This window comes from Eublepharis macularius, chromosome 2 (assembly GCF_028583425.1).
Source record: "Eublepharis macularius isolate TG4126 chromosome 2, MPM_Emac_v1.0, whole genome shotgun sequence".
Taxonomy (NCBI): Eukaryota; Metazoa; Chordata; class Lepidosauria; order Squamata; family Eublepharidae; genus Eublepharis; species Eublepharis macularius.
The window spans coordinates 50,100,801-50,121,182 of record NC_072791.1 but is presented as its reverse complement, the minus strand read 5'-3'; the positions used below and the strand labels follow the sequence as shown (position 1 = coordinate 50,121,182).

The following is a 20,382-nucleotide window of genomic DNA, read 5'->3' as shown; positions in this document are numbered from 1 at the left end:
TTATTGAACATATACCATACAAATATGTACAAAACCAGTCCATGGCCACAAGAAAGAAGTTAGGCTATGTTGCCTCAATATACAAGGTCAAACAAATGAAGGATATGAGATTAAAGTGTGTAACCTGCTCCTAATCTTTTTCATGAGCTTTTTTACTGATATTGGTAAGGCATACATACACATGCACAAGACTAACCTCTCCATTTTCAATTTGCCTAACATACTTAGAGAAATTAATCTACACTATGCTAATTTTAAACGTCTTCCAACATTAAAACATGGCTATAAAAATCAAGATCCCCTAACTACACTGAAGTGAGTTTGTTAATACAATCAATCCCTTGCAAATCCATTTGAAAACCTCAGAATATAGGTATGAGTCTATGGTTGTTTCACGTCACATTTCTGCGACAGGAATTCTTGCTGTCTGGTAACTTCCTTGTCATTTTGGATCTTCAGCTCTCGCTAACCAATGTTACATTACTTAGAACTGACAAGGAAATTTTAATTACCTAAGATGATCCAACTTTATTTGCAGTAATCAATGATGAGTAGTCAAATTATACAATTCTTCACATCCTAGGTCTATTTACTGCTGATAAATAGCAGACTACCACAGCTAACATCCAACATACATCTGCAAATGGTCCACACATATGCAGTAACAGTTACAAGTGCAGGTAGTCTAAAATATGCAAATTTCTGTAGTCATTTTCAAACTTCATGATAAACTATTTGTTTCAACTGCAGTTTGTTGTGCAAACCTTAGCTAATCAAGCAGATGATCCTGACAGACTAAACCTTTGTAAAACTGCCTGCTGTTCACATCTTTTTTTTACTTCAAAGCAATGCTATCTCGAGCTCCCAAATGGTTGGTAAAGTGTAACTACATACACAGCTCACATATTTACTGTTTTCAACAAATGGGCAGGAAAAGCTAGAGCAAGCCAACCATCCATGGAGAATTTTGGGTCACTCTTGGTTATGCTTATCCTCCTTTCTGTCTAGCCATTGTGCTGCATTCTCTAAAGCTTTTCACTCTGGGAAAAAGGAACATTTTACAGCTATAACTGCCTTCCTCCTCTCTTGCCATTTCACCATATTCCCTAACCACATTTTCTCTCAAAAATAAAAATAAAAGCTTAGGTTAAAATACACTCGCTTTTTCTTGGGATACAAAGAGGAAGCTCTCTTTAGTGGGAGGTACAGCAGTGAGTGAGTTGTGAACTGCTTTTGACTGCTGCTGTGCTTTGTGTGCAGCAATCTTTACTGTACACATAGCAAAATGAATAAAAGTATAGGATTATAAGTACAGGATAGTCAACTACTTTTAAATTTCCCCTTGGGGGAGGCTGGTTCCAGACAATCCTGCTTGGTGAGTCTTCACTAATAGGCAGGGGACACAAAAGAGAAGGCGTCCTGAGAAAGCATCATCTATAGCCAAATTTTTCTAAAGCAGCTCGATTTCTCTGTTTGCTGCAGGAAACTTTGTAGCCTGGTCTCTGAATAAAATGGAATTTTTGAATGCAGACAGAAGGAAAAGCTGAGAGGGTTCTTCCTAGAAAGGACTACAAGCACTCAGAAGATTCTGGTAACTCAAGTACCAGAAGTAAGAAAAAAAATTAAAAAATGCTCAAGACATTGGCAGTTGTGAGAGAAATGGCTTCAGTATGTGAAATCCTTTTAAAATGAGACAGAGAAAATTAACTATTTAATCCATACTCAAAGAAGCATAAAGAGGCCTAGAAAACCTCAGTAAAAAGAGAGAACATTTTGGTAAACTAAATCAAAAAGAGTCCAGTAGCACCTTTAAGACTAACCAACTTTATTGTAGCATAAGCTTTCGAGAATCACAGTTCTCTTCGTCAGATGCATGGAGGGCAAGAAGTAACTGGTCAGATAAGTGCCCTCCATGCATCTGATGAAGAGAACTGTGATTCTCGAAAGCTTATGCTACAATAAAGTTGGTTAGTCTTAAAGGTGCTACTGGACTCTTTTTGATTTTGCTACTACAGACTAACACGGCTACTCCTCTGGATCTTGGTAAACTGAATCCCAAGAATGACTAGGTGGCCTTCCTTTAAAAGTTCAGAGAGAGGGAGCGGGGGAGAGACAAAAACAGGTAAGTAGAAGGTTGCCTTTTAAAAGTTTAGTAGTATTATGTGCCTGTTAGTGTCTTGGACCCAAGGATCCCCATGCATGAGCAGACAGCATTCTCAACCACATGCAGGGGGCATTGCCAATTTCCCTTCCAGCAGCATCTCTCCACACTACCATCACAGGGCAGCAGGGGAAATCTGTTGGCAGGGGGAGGGGGGAATGAAGGGGCAGATGAGCTCCAATGTGTTCACATAAGTGACTTCTGTTCATGCCCACTGGGTTCAAACCATAAACGCCTGAAGAGCTTTGAGAAGAAGGTTACTAGCCAAGAAAGATGCGTTCTTCCTTCTGCACACTTCAAACAACAAGCAAATATGTTTGTGAATCGCTAAGTTCCCTGGACTGAGGCAAGACTGCTATTCTTCCCAACTAAATGACTTAAGCCCAACTGCAAACCCAATTTCGACTTCCATTTGCTTTTGAAAGGTTCAGCTATTCAATGCACATATAGCATCACACTGTACAATGACAAAATTTATTAGGGGCGAGGGAAGAACAAACAAATCACAGAATTACTGAAGAATCATACAGTGAAATTGTCCCTTACTTCATAACAACATTAAAATGCATGGTGATGCACAACCCTTATTGTATTCAGGTACATTTTAAAAGTATTTAAAAGCTGATTTATTTTAAAAAAACAGTACTGAAAACCAGAGATTGACTGTCAGTGCAGAAATAAAAGAGGTAGAAAGAAAGTTGTCTAGCACCAATCCCACAGGCAGCCCACCTAAAGTGCCACCTCAGCCACACTGTGACTACTCTTTGTGGAACAGCTTCTGGGCACAACCCCCACGTCTCCTTGATCTTCCTCTCCTTCCCCTTGCAGATGCCCCAAGCACGTGTAGGTCTGGAAGAGGTGCCTGCTGCTGGGATGCTGTAGGGATAGACCATTCCCAGTGTGATCCAGGAAGGACAGGACTCTCCCTCTGAGTGGGGGCAGGGGAGGGTATCCTCACTTGAGAAGCTGGATGGCAAGGTCTTGTTCCTGAAAAGAACTCCACAAAAGTGTTTCTAAGCAGACTGAGCTCCTGGCGGAAGTGAACAATCTCAGCATCAGTTCTGTTCGAATCCAGGATACGCTGAGTCCTCTGCTGTTGCCACTCCTCCTGATGGGCTTTGAGTTCTGCTTCGGCAGCCCGACGTTGTTCTTGTCTTGCCAGTCGCATCTCCTTGATGAGGCTATTCTGAAATGACCGCTGTTGTTCCAGGAAAAGCCGGAATGTTGTGTCCATGGCCTCCCTCCCAGCCCTTATCTCCTCAAGCAGACAACTGATGGTTTCCTTCCTTGCCTGGCATCTTCTAGCTCTCAGCTGTGCCATTTTGCCCAGTACTGGCTTTCGCACAGTCTCTGAGACATGTCTTGGTCTTCCTGTTTCGGGGGTAGGGGGTGGAAGAAAAGTAACAAAAATGTGTTATGTACTTAGTAAAAAGGAGTAACTTTAATAAAGTATCAATTATCATGCAAAAATAATTTTGCCATGGTGAAGAAGTTTGTTGCTACCATGTCTCTGTTTAGACATGGATCTATTATGAAAGCAATGTTGTTATGGTCAGCAAACAGAAGCCAGGCAAAGAAGTGTATTAGTGCCCATCATCCTACAGGTTCTCAGTTTATATGTGCAGACAGTTTTGGTAAACGGGACCCCATTCTGGTAAGAAAAACTTCAGGTGAAAGGAATAGCAATGGGTTGATAGTAATATCAGTACTCTACTAAGTATATGACAAGGCAAGATAGCTTCAACAATAGTTGAATTAGAAACCCACAGAAACCCACTGAAAGAAACGTCTTTTGGTCATTTTATGGCAACCCAATCCATCATAAACTGTCCTTTTAAAACTTAACTTGAAGAATAGAGAGACAGATGCTCAACTCAGTGGAATTTCTGGGGACTGCCAGCAGGGATAAGATCAAGGATGTGACCAACATGAGTACATTTTCCTTTGTAAGCTGGACGGGTGGTAGGAGAGGAATTTAAAGTGGCCGGCACAATTCCCGTGCATTAGTAAGTGAAACAATCAGAGCAAAGAGAATCAGAAGTAGTATTAAAAGAAATATGGAAAAAATTACTAGGAACTCTCACCTATGGTAACATTGTCCTGGATCTCTGGTTTCAACCTCTGTTCCGAACAGTAGGTAGGAGATGAGGGCCGTGTAGCCTGAGTAGCAGCTGGCCTGGAAGGCATGAGGATATCTGGTTCCTGGACAGCAGACTGCTGATCCTCCTCTAAGGCAGGTGCAACTGCCACTGTGCTCGAGGATGAGGAGGAAACAGGCTGTAAGGGCAGCTGAAAAGTGGTGGCTTCCTCAAGTTCAGATTCTATCTTAATCTTTAATACTTCTTGCATTGGTTGTGTGGTATCACTCATCCCATCAAGGGCTGCCTCAGACTCAGAATCCTCTTCCACCTTCCAGGAGATTTCTGGTATTGGTTCCCAGGATGGACCTGGTTCCCAGGATGGACCTGGTTGAACCATGGTAGTGGAGGACTGGAGCTTCATTGATTGACTTATGGAGGAGGGGACAGTCTCTGTTTCTCCTCCACAGATCTCATCCAGCTCCCTGAAGAAACGGCAGCGAACTGGCATGGATCCTGCCTTGCTCATAGCATCCTTTGCCTTTCGGTAGGCTTTGCGAAGGTCCCGGATGCGGTTGTTACACTGGATTCGTGTGCGCAGGAATCCTTCCTCAGCCATCTTCTTGGCTAGTATGGCATAGAGATCACTGTTGGTGGGCATATTTTGAACCCGACGCTGGACTAGCAAAGTGTTCCAGTGACTCAAGAGAACTCTGGTCTCCTCATCAGTCCAGGTGGGTCCACGAGGGGCCCGGCCAGATGATTTGGATTTGCCTGGCTGTTCTCCCTCCATGACAGTTGGGAATGGTTCCTGGAGAAAAAAGGCAGAGTTGTCTTTGCAGACTGTGTCCTGTGTCAAGGAGGGATTTGCACCCACAGCATGAGTGTGTGTCTGCAAAGGGGCAGACACAACATAGATATGTTGCAATATCACTTCCATAAAGAGGGACAACAGAATATGGAAGAATTCCTCAAGAGCTCATCACAAAAGATGCTGGATGTAATAAGCAGAGGGCAGCACCCCAACAGAGCCACCTATGACAAGGAAGTTTTTAACAGATCTTTAAAAATCCCTCAACTATAGGGCAAACTAGCTTCCCCTTTGCACAACAGGTACTTTCCCATTGCTTAATCACTCAAAGGTACAATTATATCCCCATAATCAACAACTCATGCTTGATATTCCAAAAAAAAACCAAGATACCATGGTGGGAAATGATGCAAAAATGTAACATGTAACAAGTCCAGAGCTTCACCCACACAGGACAGGCACCACCTGTGTACCAGCCCATCAAAACAGATGTGCAGCTATACTCAATAGGAGGAAAAGTGGTGTAGACATTTGCACAGCAACACTACAATATTTGAAATATAAGTAGGATTTCAGCATGATACATCCAAAGCTTTGGAACCAGAAAGTGATCACAGCTCAGTAGTTAGCACACATAGTTTGCATGCAGAAGATTGTCTGTTCAGTCCCTAACACCTCTAGACACATGATCTTAGGGGGCAGAACTAGAAAAGACTGAGGAGCATGGGACGCAGGACATCCATTACCAGACAAAGTACCAGACTAGATGGACATATAAAGCAGCTTCATGTACATGCCTATTTACTACTGTAAATACTTTTAGACCCAGACTCAATTTTCCACTAAAAGAAATGTCTGCCATTTCTCCCTCCTCACTGCAGATCTCCCTCATGTTGTACCTCAGGGTCTCTCATCTCCCAAGAGGAACATTTCAGGGTAATTAGTGGGAGGGGGGAGGCTGGAACATTCCATTCTACTGATAGACAATCTAGACTGGCTCTAACCACTCATGTGCCGTTTGTGTAAACTAAACTACAGTTCACAGCAAAAGTAAATCTTGAAACCAAATCTTTTCAATCCATGTAATGCTTTCTTTCCTGCCCTGCATTTTGACAGAGACTGTCTATGACTACTTTTGGAATTTGCCCAGGACTTGGTCAGCCGACGGGCTGCAATCTGTCCCACTTTCCTCTGCGGCTCATGACGGCAAGTCCTGAAGACACCCTGGAAGCTCCTACTCACCTCTGGAGACAGGATTGGGGGGCACTCAATGCTCCAGGCAGCAACAGCCAGGCGCCAGTGGCCCCAGGCCACAGTACAGAGCTCCAAAGATGCTCACTGGAGCTTCATGTTGCTGGGTCCTCCAGGACAACATTATTACCTGGCATTGGGCTGGGAATGATACCACTGGGCCCTGCTGAGATGGCCTTAATGCCCAGAGAGGTCCCCAGCCAAAACAACAGCCTTGGCCCCAAGCCTCAACCAGGAAAAGCCTGACCCTGTACAGGCAGCAGACGCAGCATGGAAGCCAAGGAAGGCGTAGGGCCAGCAGGGAACCAGGAGAATGGGTTGGGATTCAGGCTGGCCTGAGGGTGCAGGGAAGGGTTAGATAGGTTGGCACTCAGGGCTAGAGAGAGTAGTGTTGCAGTCCTTAGCCCAGGTGCTGGGACATGCCCTGGGGACAGGACCCTGGAGGGTGAGGATAGGGTTCAGGTAATGCAGGAGGTAATGCAAGGAGGCTTCCAAAACCAGGACAAGGAGGAGAAACAGAGCTGCTGGTCCTGAGACAAAGAACCACCTTCCAGGATCAATGGTGAGCACTAAGGGTCACAAAACCCAACCTCCCCTTTGGTTCCACATCTGAGGCATCAACAGAGGGAGGCCACAACAGTGAAGGGTCAGGAGTCCACCCCGACTTGGAAGAGCCTGACAGGATTTTTTTGTTTGCTGTATTTTGAAAATGTATGATTATGTGTAATTAAAAATAAACACAAGTAAATAAATAAACGACACCTTGCTATTTCAACCCAAGGACTCCATGTTGAGGGTGGGGGGGAGCCAAGGATCTTTGTGACCTAGACAACACTGTATGTCCCAGGCTGCATCATGACATTAAGTAATGCTGGCAAAGCTTACAGCTGAAGTTTCAGTAAGCTCCTATACACTACAAACCTGTGTGAACAATTTGTTTTTATTTATTTAGAAAATGTACATGCCACCTCTCAAAAGAACTGACTGAGGTAGGGTGAGACTTAACTGGAGAAATTCACAGCCACACACTTGGCCTTGGAACACAGAATTCTTCCCTTTTTCAAGAAAAAGATTAAAATTGTCAAGGATTGCCTCTCCTAGTTAAAAATATGGGATAAATTACAGTCAGTGATTCAACAATAATCTGTTTTAAATCAATCAACAATAATTTGCTTTAAATCAATACTTTTGCACAAATGAACCATTTTTCATACTAAGATCTGGGCAGGAAAGAAGAAGAGCTTCCTCCTTTTCATTTTTATCAAAAGAACCTTGTAGTGATAGGAACAAACTCACTCCTGCATCCCTTAGTTTTAGAAATATGATAGTTCATGCATATTGCAATTCTATCCTAGGTAAGAAAAGGTTTTAATGACATTGACTACTAGCTCACGATTAATTCTCTTCATCGTGTAGAATGGGCCAAACTGCTCTTCTATACAAGAGGCAGATTTTTAAAAAATATCTGGAATAGTTATGGAAGTAAGAAATACAAAACTTACCCTATAATAAAATCGTGGTATGTTCGTATAGGAAGTATTGGCATGTTTTCTTCCTCCTTTCCATTCCAGATAGTATTTTGTGAACAGCTCCATTTCTTCATCTTTCAGCTCTTGATCACTCCTTTTAGCTAGTTAAACATAAGACAAGATGCATTACACTTTACTTATATGGGCTATATTAAGACACACTTCAAGTATAAATGATTTTGCTTTGCCTTAACATTATCCTAACAGACTAGTAGTCAAAACAGTTTGGATGAATGACCCACTATGTTATATTTACTAGCCATGGTGACTAAAGGGAATCTCCACATTCAGAGGCAATAAACTATGAAGACCAATGCCAGAAGGCAATACTGGGAGAAGGCCTCAGTCCCCATGCCCTGTTGTTGGTTCTCCATAGTAACAGGTTAGCCACTGTGCTGGCCTAGATGGACCACTGGTCTGACCCAGCAGGGCTCTTCTTATGTTCAACATATATACATCCCTGCATAACTAGCGTTCAGTGTTCAAGACCTGTTAACTGTAACCCTATTCTCTGTGAGAAGCATACATTTCCTCCTGGCCACAGGACCCATGACAGGTTTCCCTCCCAAACTGACCTCTCACTTTCCCAACATAAGCAGCAGTGATTTGTTTACAATCTACCACTGAAAGTTTTCTCTGAGCAGTTAGACTGCCTAGCTGATGCCAACTAGCTTTTAGAATAAAGTGACTCATCAGGGGATATGATAAAATCTTGAGTGACACAATCTACAACAAACTACCACAAATTTGTTTACAATGAGCCTGTACTTACTGACTGCATTCAAATGTCACACTAAATCACAGCCTGATTAAGCACCAGTTAAATGTGATGTCTGAATGCTGACACCCAGTTAACACTAGTAAGTAGAGGGGTCACAACCTGTGATTCTTAACAAGATTTACATCCCATCTTCCAGTATTGCTTTGTTGTAACACTTATTGGCTGTTACACATAAGTACAAGAATCCCAGCTAGTTTGGTAGCACCACCCCAGGGCTGCAGAGTGGTGAAAAGCTCCTACACCTAGGAGTCACTGGCTGCTGTCAAAGTAGGATTCTGAGCTCAAGTTCAGTAGAAAGGAAAACATGTTTAGCTCAATGAGCTACAATTAATATTGACATCTGATATTCAAATTTATTCATATTACATTCAATGCATATCTGCTTAAATTTAAAAATATTTAACTTCTTCATATCACTAACATAGATAAATCCAACCCAATTCAGGACCAAAAACTCATGTACAGATTCCCTGAAAAAGGATAAATTATCATCTTCTTTTTCTCCATAATCAGCAATGAGGAATTCAAGTGCTTTCTTGGTAACCTGTGTCATTATCTGATTAGTGGTTTGTGCTTGAGGAACTGGTAATGCCAGTGCAGGCTGTAGTGACTTCTAGGTGGTGGAGGAAAGTGCCATCGAGTTGCAGCCAACTTATTGTAACCCCGGCTGGGGTTTTCAAGACAAGAGACTAGAGGTGGTTGGATTCTTACAATGAAGTAGTACAGTTGTTGCCATAGTAACTTTCCAAATATATTGGAAAGGGCTCTGGAAGACAAAGAATCAAATGCTAAAATCTGAGTAGACTAAATATATGAAAAGGAGGCAGAATAGTCCATTAAGGATAGAATTTCCCCCCCCCCAAAATATTTTTTTGCAGCTGATCGGGGACTGCAAGTGGAGCGAACACAAACCATTTTGCGCCTCCAGAATGTTAAGGAGGAGGAAAAAGAGGATTTATGGGATCTTGCCTCGGAACTTTTAGCGACACCCGCGAGGGCAACTAAAGAAGAAGTGAAAAGCGCCATTTTGGGAGTCCGTCGGGCATCTTCAAAATATGCAACGAAGCGGCAGCTGCCTCGCGAGATTGTTATCGAGTTTTCATCTAGGAGGGTCCGGGACAGTATCCTATATAATTCATATAATGCGGAATTGGACTTTCTGGGAAATAAAGTCAAGATATTGAAGGACGTTCCATTTCTAGTGCGGAAGAAAAGATTTAAGTACAAGATGTTGGCAGCTCTTTTGAGGGAAAGGGACATGAAGTACAAATGGCTACTCCCGGAAGGAATCGGGTTTAGTTATAAAGATAAAGCTTACAAGATTAATTCGAAGATCAGCTAAGGGATTTTGTGGATAAAAATTCAGAATTTGGACCAGACACCAAGCAAAGAGAAGAGGATCCGAAGCCTGAAGGGAGGGGGGAGGTAATGAGCGCTCCGGCGGTAGCTGCGCAGAGGGAATTGCGCCCGAGGCCCAGGGGAGGGAAAAAAGATTTAATTTGAACTGTAATTTGTAATTTGTATGATCAACCACTCCGTCACTATCTTATTAAGCTATTTTTTTACTGTGGCAGTATGAAGGGAAAGCATTGAAATGTAGCGTTTAGTGTTTGTAGATTGCCTTCCCATTTCTCTCCACCCCCCCCCTTCCCTTTCTCTTTTTTCTCCTTTCCTTCCCATCCCTTGTGTTATTGTAGTCTTTTGTAGTTACTGTTTTGTAGGTTATGTATGTATGTAGTAGTCTTGTATGTTAGATAAAAAAAAAAGGATAGAATTTTCCAATATTTATATAATATATTCCTTTTCCTATTTGCACCCATCTTTTTAAAAATTCTTCAAGGACTATACAGCAACTGATCTCTCTCTCTTTTTCTCTCTGTTTCTCTGTGTATATTCCTGTATAATGCATAAATGAAAACCATATCCCAAAGATAGCTACAATACAATACAATACAGCAAGGCACAGATTATTGAATTCCAATAGTGCCTCACTTGTACTTGTTTATAGGAAAGATGTTTTGAATAACAATTAACCATTTTTGTACCAGAATAAGTTTATTATCCATATAAAAACATTGTGTGGACAGCTCCTAGACACAGCAGAGGTTATTTACTGATGTTTTTGTGAAAATCATCTAGAGTTGTACATCACACAGACTCTTCACACATATTTGCTTTCTTCTTTAAAGACTGTTATAGTTTTAGGTTTTAAAAAATCCAAATTCTGAGGTACCAGCACCAATTTTTAAGCATCAGATTTTTCCAACCATGTCTTCCACCATCACAATCGGACACCTTAGAGAAATCTGCATCAGAGATACAATCTGTTACTTGCCTGGCACAAATAACAATTACAAAGAAGTGGCAGTATCCCTCATCCATCCTTGTAGCACTGTTTTGTAGAGACAGAATAAGCACTGCAAAACTTAGGACTACTTTCTTTCTCGGACCTCTAAAGCTGAAGTATGCAAACCTGAGAGCCCCACAGAGAAAGAGCACCTCTTGATTGCCTTTCCTAGCTTTTCAAACTTGGGAGAGGAAGCTGGGAAAAAACGCAAGCAGCAAAAGGGGAGGAGGGAGGTTAGGATGTAGCTTAGAGAGTGCGTAACAAGTACAAGGAGAGAGGAAAGCAGCTTTGTCTTAAACCAGCCTTCCAAATACCTAGAAGATCTATAGATGAAGGTTTCCCCACTTAAGCTTCTGTTACAACTTAGCTTGGCTTTGTACAGTCATGATATACACTATCAACAGCAGCATTACAGATTTAACATCCTACAAGCATTTGCACTCAAAGGCATGTTTTCTCCAGCGGAATAGGGCTTGTATGGTTTCCCTATTGCTGCTACCGCACAGTGGCAATGGGATTTTCACAAGGCAGGTTTCCCAGACCCAGTTTCCCAGCAGTGCTCCACCTCCAGCACCACTAAGACATTTTGAGGTGTTTTAAAAACCTGGCTATTGGATTTCATTATAACTATCTGTGTTATCAGGTACTCTAAATTCTCAGCTTCCTTCAAGCTCTAGCCTCTTTCACTGTGGAGCTATAAGGGGAAGAATATTTTGGCAACAAAAGGGGCTACAGCCTTGCTTTTTTTTTAAAAAAAAAAATGAAACTTGGAAACTCAAAGATCCTGATACACAGGTAGTTATAATATTATAGTGATATATTATTTATTTCCTACCCATGTAGGGACCCAATCACCTCTCCATTGTACCCTCAAAAAAAACCCTTGTGAGGTAGGCTAGGCTGAGACAGCGTGATTAGCCCAAGATCACCCATCAAGCTTCCATGGCACAGCAGGGATTCAAACCTAGATCTCCCAGATCCTAGTCTAACGCTCTAATCACTATACCACATTGCTTGCTGATTATTCAGTTGCCAATTATAACAACAAAGCACTCCACCCAACTATGGTGAATGGTCACTGTAGGGACAGGACCATAAAAAACAGCTGCCATGTGGGCTAGATGGGGGAAATCCAAACCTTCCTATCCACAAAGCTGACATTCTGGCTTTACTGCAGTCTTGCTCAAAACTTTGCAGGAATATAGGTTTGGAAAAGATCAAAGAATGCCACACAATGCTGGGCGGAAGCAAGGGAAAACACACTTCTCAACAGCATCAAACCTGGGGCAAATAACATGTACAGAAAAGGATAATGATTCATAAGGAAGGAAAACCAGGATGCTTTTCTACAAGTAATGGCACTAAGATCACAAAGTTCTTACAGGCTTAGGCAATAGAAAAGTCCCTTTGAAACCTACACATTTAAAAACAAAGCCAACTTAGATATTACCTCCCACTAATTAAAACAAAGTCTTTAATAACAGAGACACTTTATATATAAAATAATTATTTGGAAAACATTAGCAAATATGTCTTGACCATTATTCCTTAATTAAACAATGTTCTCTAGACTTTTGTATGTTCCATTTTGCTCCTGCTTCATCTGCAATTGTGATTACAGTACACGGAATGCAATTAAGTGCAGTAATCTGATTTGATAGCAATATTAGACATAGTTAAGTATTGAAAAAGTAGTGAGGAGCTTTAGAATCTCTGGAAAAAATGAGGATATCTAGGACCAAAGGGCTTGTACAAGATGCGAGAGCAGAAGCTAGATCACAAAACCTTTGATAGGAACTCCACCCAGCAAAAAACATAGATATAACATTGAAAGCCAGCAGGGTGTAGCGATTAGAGTGTCAGACTAGTATATGGGAAACCCCACTCAAATGTCAAAAAAGGAAGAGGGTACATCAGCAAATATAGCAACTATTTGTACGAGTAGAGAGACAACCCAATATATGGTGGACCTTTGAATGTAGATTTACTGGACTCATGCCACTTCTCTCCCCACATCCCGTGCTATTCTCTTCAGACCTACATGTACAAGAAAGACTTAATAAGTATCCAAAAGTGACAATTATTAATTAAAACCTAATCAAAACCACTATAGGATGGAAGTATCAACTACAGTTGCCCATCTCTGGGTTTGCCAGTTGGAAAGGACCAGGAAGAGGCTTGCTCTGTGGAATCTGGAGTTATAATGGTTTCAAAGAAAGAATACATTTTATTCATTTCAGCTATTTACTTGCAGGTTTCCCATCCTGACCTGAAGGGTTCAGCCAACACTAGCTTTCTAGACTTAGCCGCTCATAGCACCATTGCAACTTGCCATGGTTCTGTTTGATTTGAAGGTGGACTCAAGTCCCCAACAATCAATAAATTCATGAGTAGTGTTAGGCAAATTAGTCTGTCACAGCCTCAGCTCCCACTCTAAAACAGGGAACAAAACAACCAGGTGTCATACAGAATTTGAATCCAGTGACACCTTAGAGACCAGCAAGAGTTTCAGGGTGTAAGTTTTCAAGAGTCAGAGTTCGCTTCTTCAGACACAAGTAGATATCATATAGTTAAGAGAACTAAATACAATTCTAGCTGTTAGAAAGATCTTAACCACAATTTGGTAGGCACCTTGACTGAGATTAATTAAGCTGATTTCTCCCCTTCCTCCATACACAGAGCAGCATTTCAAATTTGAATTGCAGCTGGTAAAGGAAGATACAAAAGCATTATAATGTAATCGCAAATGATAATTTGTTAATCAGGAATTACTACTACCCCTAGTACTATTGTCTCATTCTCCAATAAAGTTGTGGACACCACAAGGGCTTGTGATCCAATATACACTCAGAATTACATGCTAGGAACTCAATTCCCAGTACATGGGGAGCCAAAGAACATAGAGTGGGTAAGCTTAAAACCCCCCATACTGTTTTTCCAGCACAAAACGCTCTGGCAAGCCATTATTTGTTCCACTGGCAAAACGTATATGTAACCATGAGTGCATGAAGTTTCCCAAGTAGCTCCTGAAGCGATTTCAGGTCATGAAAACAGCCCCAGAATGGGGTTAACCCAATCCTGTCTGCCTGAGTCCTGATCCAAATCAGGTTCCTGTGCACCTGGAAACTAAGTTCTTAGTACAACGAGGGAATAAAAAAGGTCTGGGAAAGGATTCTGAAAAATCATCTGACACCATTAGATCAAAGACATCCCCCATTACTTTCCAATTTACATGGCAGTAAGCCCCCTTAACCATAGTGAGCCTTATTTGTGGGTACACAATGCATAGGATTATGTTTTCTTTTCCCTTGAGTCTTCGCAAGTTAAATGGTTAAATCCGTCCTCCACCATTCCTGGTTTATAAATTGCTTTATAATCTAGCTGAGATGTTAGGACCCGGTTGCTGGTTTTTTGTCTTTCCTCGGCGTTTTGGGACTTCTACAATGAACAGCGGTATACAAATCTTATGGACTAAAAAAAAGTCTTGATCGGTTTTTCCCCCCGAGGGGCGGCCTAGCACAGGCTCCAGAGAGAAAAGAGGAGCAGGGTAAGCCAGAGAGCAAGAGCGGCAGCCCCAAAGGCTCCATCCTAGAGGCGGCAACCACTGGAGCCGGCTAGCCAAAGATTCCCTGAGAGGCAGCTAAGGCCCGCAGGTGCTGAAGCCAGCAACCGTCCTCCAACTATCAGAGATTCCCTCCTCACAGCCCGCCAGAGAGACCGCAAGGCCAGCACCGCGGACAGACTAGCGCCAACCGGCAGCCTCTTCCCCAGCGCAGGCACTTACTGTCGGTACCGGCAGCCAGGCGGTTCTTCAGTGCCTGCTTCCAGTCCATGTCCCACGATGCTTCCACCTTAGCCAACCAACAACCCCGCTCCCATTCGCCGCCTCCAACTGCCCAACATCCGGACAACGGTACCAGGATCACGTGACACGCACCGCTCTATTCGGCCGCCATCTTCCCTAGCGACGAGAAAACCTCAGCAGTCCACACTTTTCTGAGAGCACTTGCCCTTAACCCACATGGCCACAAAACAATCCTTTCCCATTCTCATCTCTCATTGGGTCCTGGAGATCACGGGTTATAGTCAGCTGATCTAGGGAGCGCCATCTTCAGAGCGTCGAAAGACCCGGGAAAGGCTTCAAGCGATTTCGAGTGCGCTTCGCGGTGTATGGTCGATTTTTAGTGCAGCTGGTTATATGGAGTCCATATTCATATGATACTTGTTTTTTATTGCATGGATATTGTAACCAAATCATTCGGTTGTCCTAAATTTACCCAGCAATTTGCCTCTGTGGTGAACACGGACTACAATTCCCAGCATCCTCTGTGCTCTAGTTTTCCGGAAGGTATTTTCTGTAGCATGTTGAAAGTTTGACTCAGTATTGGAAGTGGGGGGTTATCATTTGTAAAACTCAGGTACGTTCGCGGTGGGGGGTGTTTTGTCTGCACAAGCTGTAACATAATTGCACGAGCGTATGAGAGAAGAGAAATCAAAATCAGGTCTAAACTCAGTTGTGTGTGTGTTTCCTTCTGTTTTTACAACGTGCACCGAGTGATAACGTAATTAGAAGATGTAGATTGCTGTTTCTACCATCCATGACATCTCTTTAGTTATACAACATTAGTAGGGATTGTTACTCCATTCGTAACGGTCTCTTCTAGTGAGGAAACAAAAGCTACAAGATTGTAAATAGAGTCTCACTGAGACCTTATCTCTTTCTATGCTTGTGATCAACTTTTCATAATCTTATTTTTTAAAACCAATTTGTTCTGTTTTGTCTTTTTTATTGTGCAGTATGTTACAGTAAAGCTCTCTAGTTAGCCTTGTTCACTATGGTAGTGTGAGGGCAAACTTGGACCTGGCCTGTTCCAGAGTATGAGAGCCAAGCTACAAGTGACCCCTTACACAGGTTGGACACTTGTCAGCTTACCTCAAGTTTTGATGGGAAATGTAGGCGTCCTGGTTTTACAGCTTGGCTCTCCATTACAGCTGCAAAACCAGGATGGTAGAATAGGCTGCATCACTTCAGACTGCAGGGGCACAATCGTGGACATTTTGGAATGTTCTTTAAAGGTCTCTACAACAAGAAAAGCAGTGCAGTATGCAAAGAGAGGGAATGTCTGCTAAGCTAATTTTGTATTTGCATTTTTAAAAAAAATGTGATGGAGCATTCACAGCTGGAATCCATCCTCTGCAGTCTGAAATGGTTCAGTCTGCCCCCTTATTACTATCTAATTCTCATTCTCCTACATGTGTGATACGAGCCTTACTGAGGTATTCTGAGAACTGGAATGGTAAGATTGCAATAGCTCAGTGAGCTCAGTCTTTTGACCATGTCAATATACATAACCACCAGGTTGCCTCTTAGTAGAAATGTGGGACCATGCAGTTACATTAGGTTAACAATGTCTCCTGAGCCAGACCCCATCTTGTGAACTGAAAACTTACTTGAAGGCTATGTGACTAGAGTTTCCTCTAGTGCAAATAAATTACATGTGTGTGCATTTATATATGTATGCTTACACTCAAGACTCTTAGCAGCAATGAGGATGAGGTCTTCATTCCATTTTGGAATGAGGGTGAAAGTCAAGTCAGGGATGTGTTCCATAGAGCATAGAGAGGGTAGCACAAAAATGTACCCCTCTTTGCATTGTACTACTCAGGTTGGAGGTTAATGAGCAGCTTTTTGTTCACCTGCTTTAAATGTTAGTAGTTGGAGTTTGAAAGCAATTGACTCATACTGCTACATGGCAGAAGTTTTGGACTAGGTGAGCAGAAAGAAACTTGCCCAGGACTCTGAAATCTTGTTTCATTGTGCCATGGATGGGGAGAATTTCAGCTTGCTAAAATTGTGTGTGTGTGTAAAATCTTGTGTTGCTTTGGAGAGGTGTTAACTCATTGTTCTGCTTTTCTCTAGCCTGGCTTGACTTGAATGAATATTTTACAACATCATAGTTCTTGCTCCAGTGTACATTTATGACAGATGAAAGAACATCAATGGAGGTTTTTTGAGGAAAGAGATGGTCACATTTTAAAGGGATTTTATTGAGTCTTTTCTTCTGAGGGAGCTAAAGGCTGATGAAATTAATGAAAAGGCTAAGTTTGTCAGTGACTTCTATCACCTTTTGTCCCAAGTTTTGACAACACTTTCTATATTCTTTTGTACTTCAAATGACACTTTCTCCTGGGTTATTCCCTTAGAAATCTCTCCTACAATTTTTACTTGTTTAGTCATCATGGCGCTCTTCTGCCAAAAAAGCAACTGTGCATTACTGACTTCATTGAAGAGCTATCAGATGTTCTACCCTGTTCTGCATCTTCGCCGATTGCCTACAGTCTTTGGGTACTTAATTTGTACATCATCATCTCGGTCTGCAAAACCAGTGGATCCTAAAGCAATTTATAATGGCACTCCCAAAATAAAATATAGAGAAAAAGAGGATGGTATAAGGCAAAGCAGAGCTGGGAAAGATTATTCCTCTCCCCGCCCCTTCAACTTATTTGCTGCTGGAGCTTCCAAGAGGAGATCAGTGGCTCAAGACCCTCTTACAGATCTGAAGAAACCTATTGCTTCTAAGAAGATGACCCTCTGTCCTCCAGAAAAACCTTTGAGTGTAGAGGAGTGGGGAAAGATGATAGGAGAATTTGGAGGGACTAAAAAGTTTGAAGAATTGATGATGGAGCAAATGATTATTCGCTGCAGTCCGATAGATGTGGCTAAGTCCTTACTGGTTGCAGTTGCTAATCGAGAAGGGGATATTGGGTATGGTCTGCTGGTGAAATACTTGGCTCTCTGTGTGTCTCAGAGAGAGGTGGAGGAGATATATGAGATCCAAGACATTATGAAAACCAGATTTAAGGTTTTAGAAACAACAGCTTATGGTCTCCTGATCAGCGGTCTGAGCAGTTCTCAGCACTGGAGGGAGGCATTGTCCCTGCTGGAGGAGATTAAAAAAGTCATGACCCCTTCGAAAAGAAACTATGGGGATTGCATCAAGGGGGCTCTTATTAACCAGGACATAAATCTTGCATGCGAACTGTTTTATGAGATGGTAGCAAAGGATTTGATACCAAACTTGGATACCATACAGGCTTTCTTTGATGTCGGCAAAAATGTGAAGGATGACCAATGGAAAACCAAACTCATTCATGTCCTATTCTACTTAAGAGATAATCAAGTATATCCTGGAGAAGTGCTAATGCAGAGTATTAACCAGTGGTTTGAAAGGTAATTTTTTTATTTATTTGGCTTATTTATAGCCCGCCTTTTTTGTTGTGACTCAAGACACATTACAGAATACTGAAGGAGGGGGAAAGGGGTAATTCTATAGTATAGGACACTGAATGAATAGGAGTACAACAGGTCTGGGAATACAAAATTGAATGACAGTTTGAACAGTAATGTGAAATAAAGTATAAGATGTACAAAGAAAAATGCAGTAGAACTAGGAATACAAAATTAAACAGTAATACCAATGCAACAGGACTAGGAATACAAAATTAAATGACAAGGTGAACAACAAACTGTCCAGGCTGACATAGTGTGACCAATGCAGGTTGGGATTACAGAGGTACAAGGTAATGCAGTATCCATTCCTCACCCCCCCCCATTTGAAGTCATCCATCTGGACTATATATCTGATACTGGTTAAGATAGTTCAGCCTAATTTTTATCTGAAGGCTATTTACAATCATATAGGCTTCGAAATACAGATTGTTATAAAGAACTTGTTAGCCTTTAGTTTTGTTTGTTGGTAAGAAATAACCATGATGTGCTGTTAGATTCCCTTTCTGTCTGTGTGTCTGGCAAAGAGCATAGCAAAGTCTCCTATCTGGTTCCCCAGATGTGAGACAACACTACCTATGATGATGTGAGCAGTCAGTAATAAGAGAGGGGGGATCTCTTTTCTGTGTCAGCTTGTGTGTGTTGGTGAGGGGGGTGAAGCTGAAGCGATCAGCCACTGGCTGTAACTTAACAATGCTATCCTAAGTAGAGTTACACCCTTAGTAACCCTTACAATTTTTCTTAGGATTTATTTTTTATTCATTTATTCATTTTTTATTCATTTTTATCCACCTTTCTCACTAAAACTCAACGCAATAGGGTACGTATGGCAGAATATGAAAAAACAAGCAGAAATTTGATAAAGATCTGACACATAACATAAGCAATTTAGCATGACATATTAAAATTACACGGAAACTCCCCATTTGTCTCTCTTCTGCCATTCGATCTGCTACCATTCTGCAGTCACTCCATTAGCTGCCTCAAAAGCTCACTGACCTCCCACATAGCTACAAAAGAGGGCAGACCTTCTTTCCCAACAAAGAACAGGAACAGAAACAAACAATTGACTCCTCCCTTTCCACTTTGAATAATGCCATTTGGCTCCTTGTGTAGTCCAGGCACACCCAGATCTTGGGCTTACATGCCATGATGAAAAGGGTAGCGTCAGGAAACAACAGCTAAGAGCCTTCAATGAGAGACAGGACTAGTTGATTTCTTCCCCACAACCCAAATACCCTCAGAAGCCCAAAAGTTATTAGCGGTGTTCTTTTCCCAAGTATCTGGTAACCCCAACAGCCCAATCATGTCAGTTTCCCTCTACAGTTATCTCTCACCAGTGTCTCCTTGAGGTGAATTCCTGATGGCTCTGCACAAAAGGGGTAGTAGCAAATCTCTCAGGATTTCTAGGTACAGATTGTAGAACACTGTCTTCTTTTCTGCTGAAAGGGTAGGATGCTGATTTGCCAGAGTCACCTCTACTCTGGTGCCTCTTTCTTCCACTGCTTCCTCTGTTCTTCTTGTGTTTTTCCTCCCTCCTTTCAAAGAGCAGCCATTTCATCACTGAAATCCTACATGACCACCTCTAAGGACAGCTTTCAGTCACAAAATTTCTGGATTTTGTCTTTCATGTCAGCAGGGAGAGGCATAGGATTTTCCAACTGCCTCTCATCATAACTGCGCAAGGCACTTCTGAGCGGCATGACTCTGATCTTGAGAACCGGGTTTGATTCCTCCACTTGAAGCAGCTGGGTGACCTTGGGTCAGTCACAGCTCTTTCAGAGCTCTTTCAGCCCCACCCACCTCACAGGGTGATTGTCGTGAGGGTAATAACAACAACACACTTTGTAAACCACTCTGAGCATGGCATTAAGTTGCCCCGAAGAGCGATATATAAATTGAATGTTATGAATCTTTTTTGGTAGCTCTTATTGACACATTAGCATATAATAAGTAACTTATTCATAGTATAGCATTCACAGCATAGTATAAGGAACTTCCAAGTCACATTGAAATACTCCTATCTTGAGCCAAGAGGAAAGATGGTATTGTGTGTGTGTGTGTGTGTATAAAAATAGTTTGTGTGTGTGTATTGTTATATATATATACACAATATATATATGTTTTATATATAGA

At 41.9% G+C, this 20,382-nt stretch overlaps 2 protein-coding genes across 6 annotated transcripts in view; one reads left to right on the top strand and one right to left on the bottom strand.

The window, feature by feature from the left end:
• PPP2R3C (protein phosphatase 2 regulatory subunit B''gamma) overlaps positions 1-14,911 on the bottom strand; it is a 39,147-nt gene extending 24,236 nt beyond the window's left edge. Inside the window, exons 1-4 of one of the 2 annotated variants that reach the window (XM_054970192.1) lie at positions 14,743-14,911; positions 7,804-7,931; positions 4,246-5,050; positions 2,793-3,532 (exon numbers count right to left, since the gene is read on the bottom strand). In XM_054970192.1, the coding sequence (XP_054826167.1) occupies positions 2,919-3,532; positions 4,246-5,050; positions 7,804-7,931; positions 14,743-14,791 (1,596 nt within the window). In that variant the 5' untranslated portion in view covers positions 14,792-14,911 and the 3' untranslated portion in view covers positions 2,793-2,918. Of the gene's footprint in view, positions 1-2,792; positions 3,533-4,245; positions 5,051-7,803; positions 7,932-14,742 lie in introns of those variants that run through there. The other variant, XM_054970193.1, reaches the window with a different exon arrangement.
• A 166-nt stretch (positions 14,912-15,077) lies between these two features.
• PRORP (protein only RNase P catalytic subunit) overlaps positions 15,078-20,382 on the top strand; it is a 72,742-nt gene continuing 67,437 nt past the window's right edge. For 2 of the 4 annotated variants that reach the window (XM_054971574.1, XM_054971572.1), the window contains exons 1-2: positions 15,078-15,306; positions 16,879-18,189. In XM_054971574.1, coding sequence (XP_054827549.1) covers positions 17,198-18,189 — 992 coding nt within the window. In that variant the 5' untranslated portion in view covers positions 15,078-15,306; positions 16,879-17,197. Of the gene's footprint in view, positions 15,377-16,878; positions 18,190-20,382 lie in introns of all 4 variants that reach the window. The other 2 variants (XM_054971575.1, XM_054971573.1) reach the window with 2 other exon arrangements.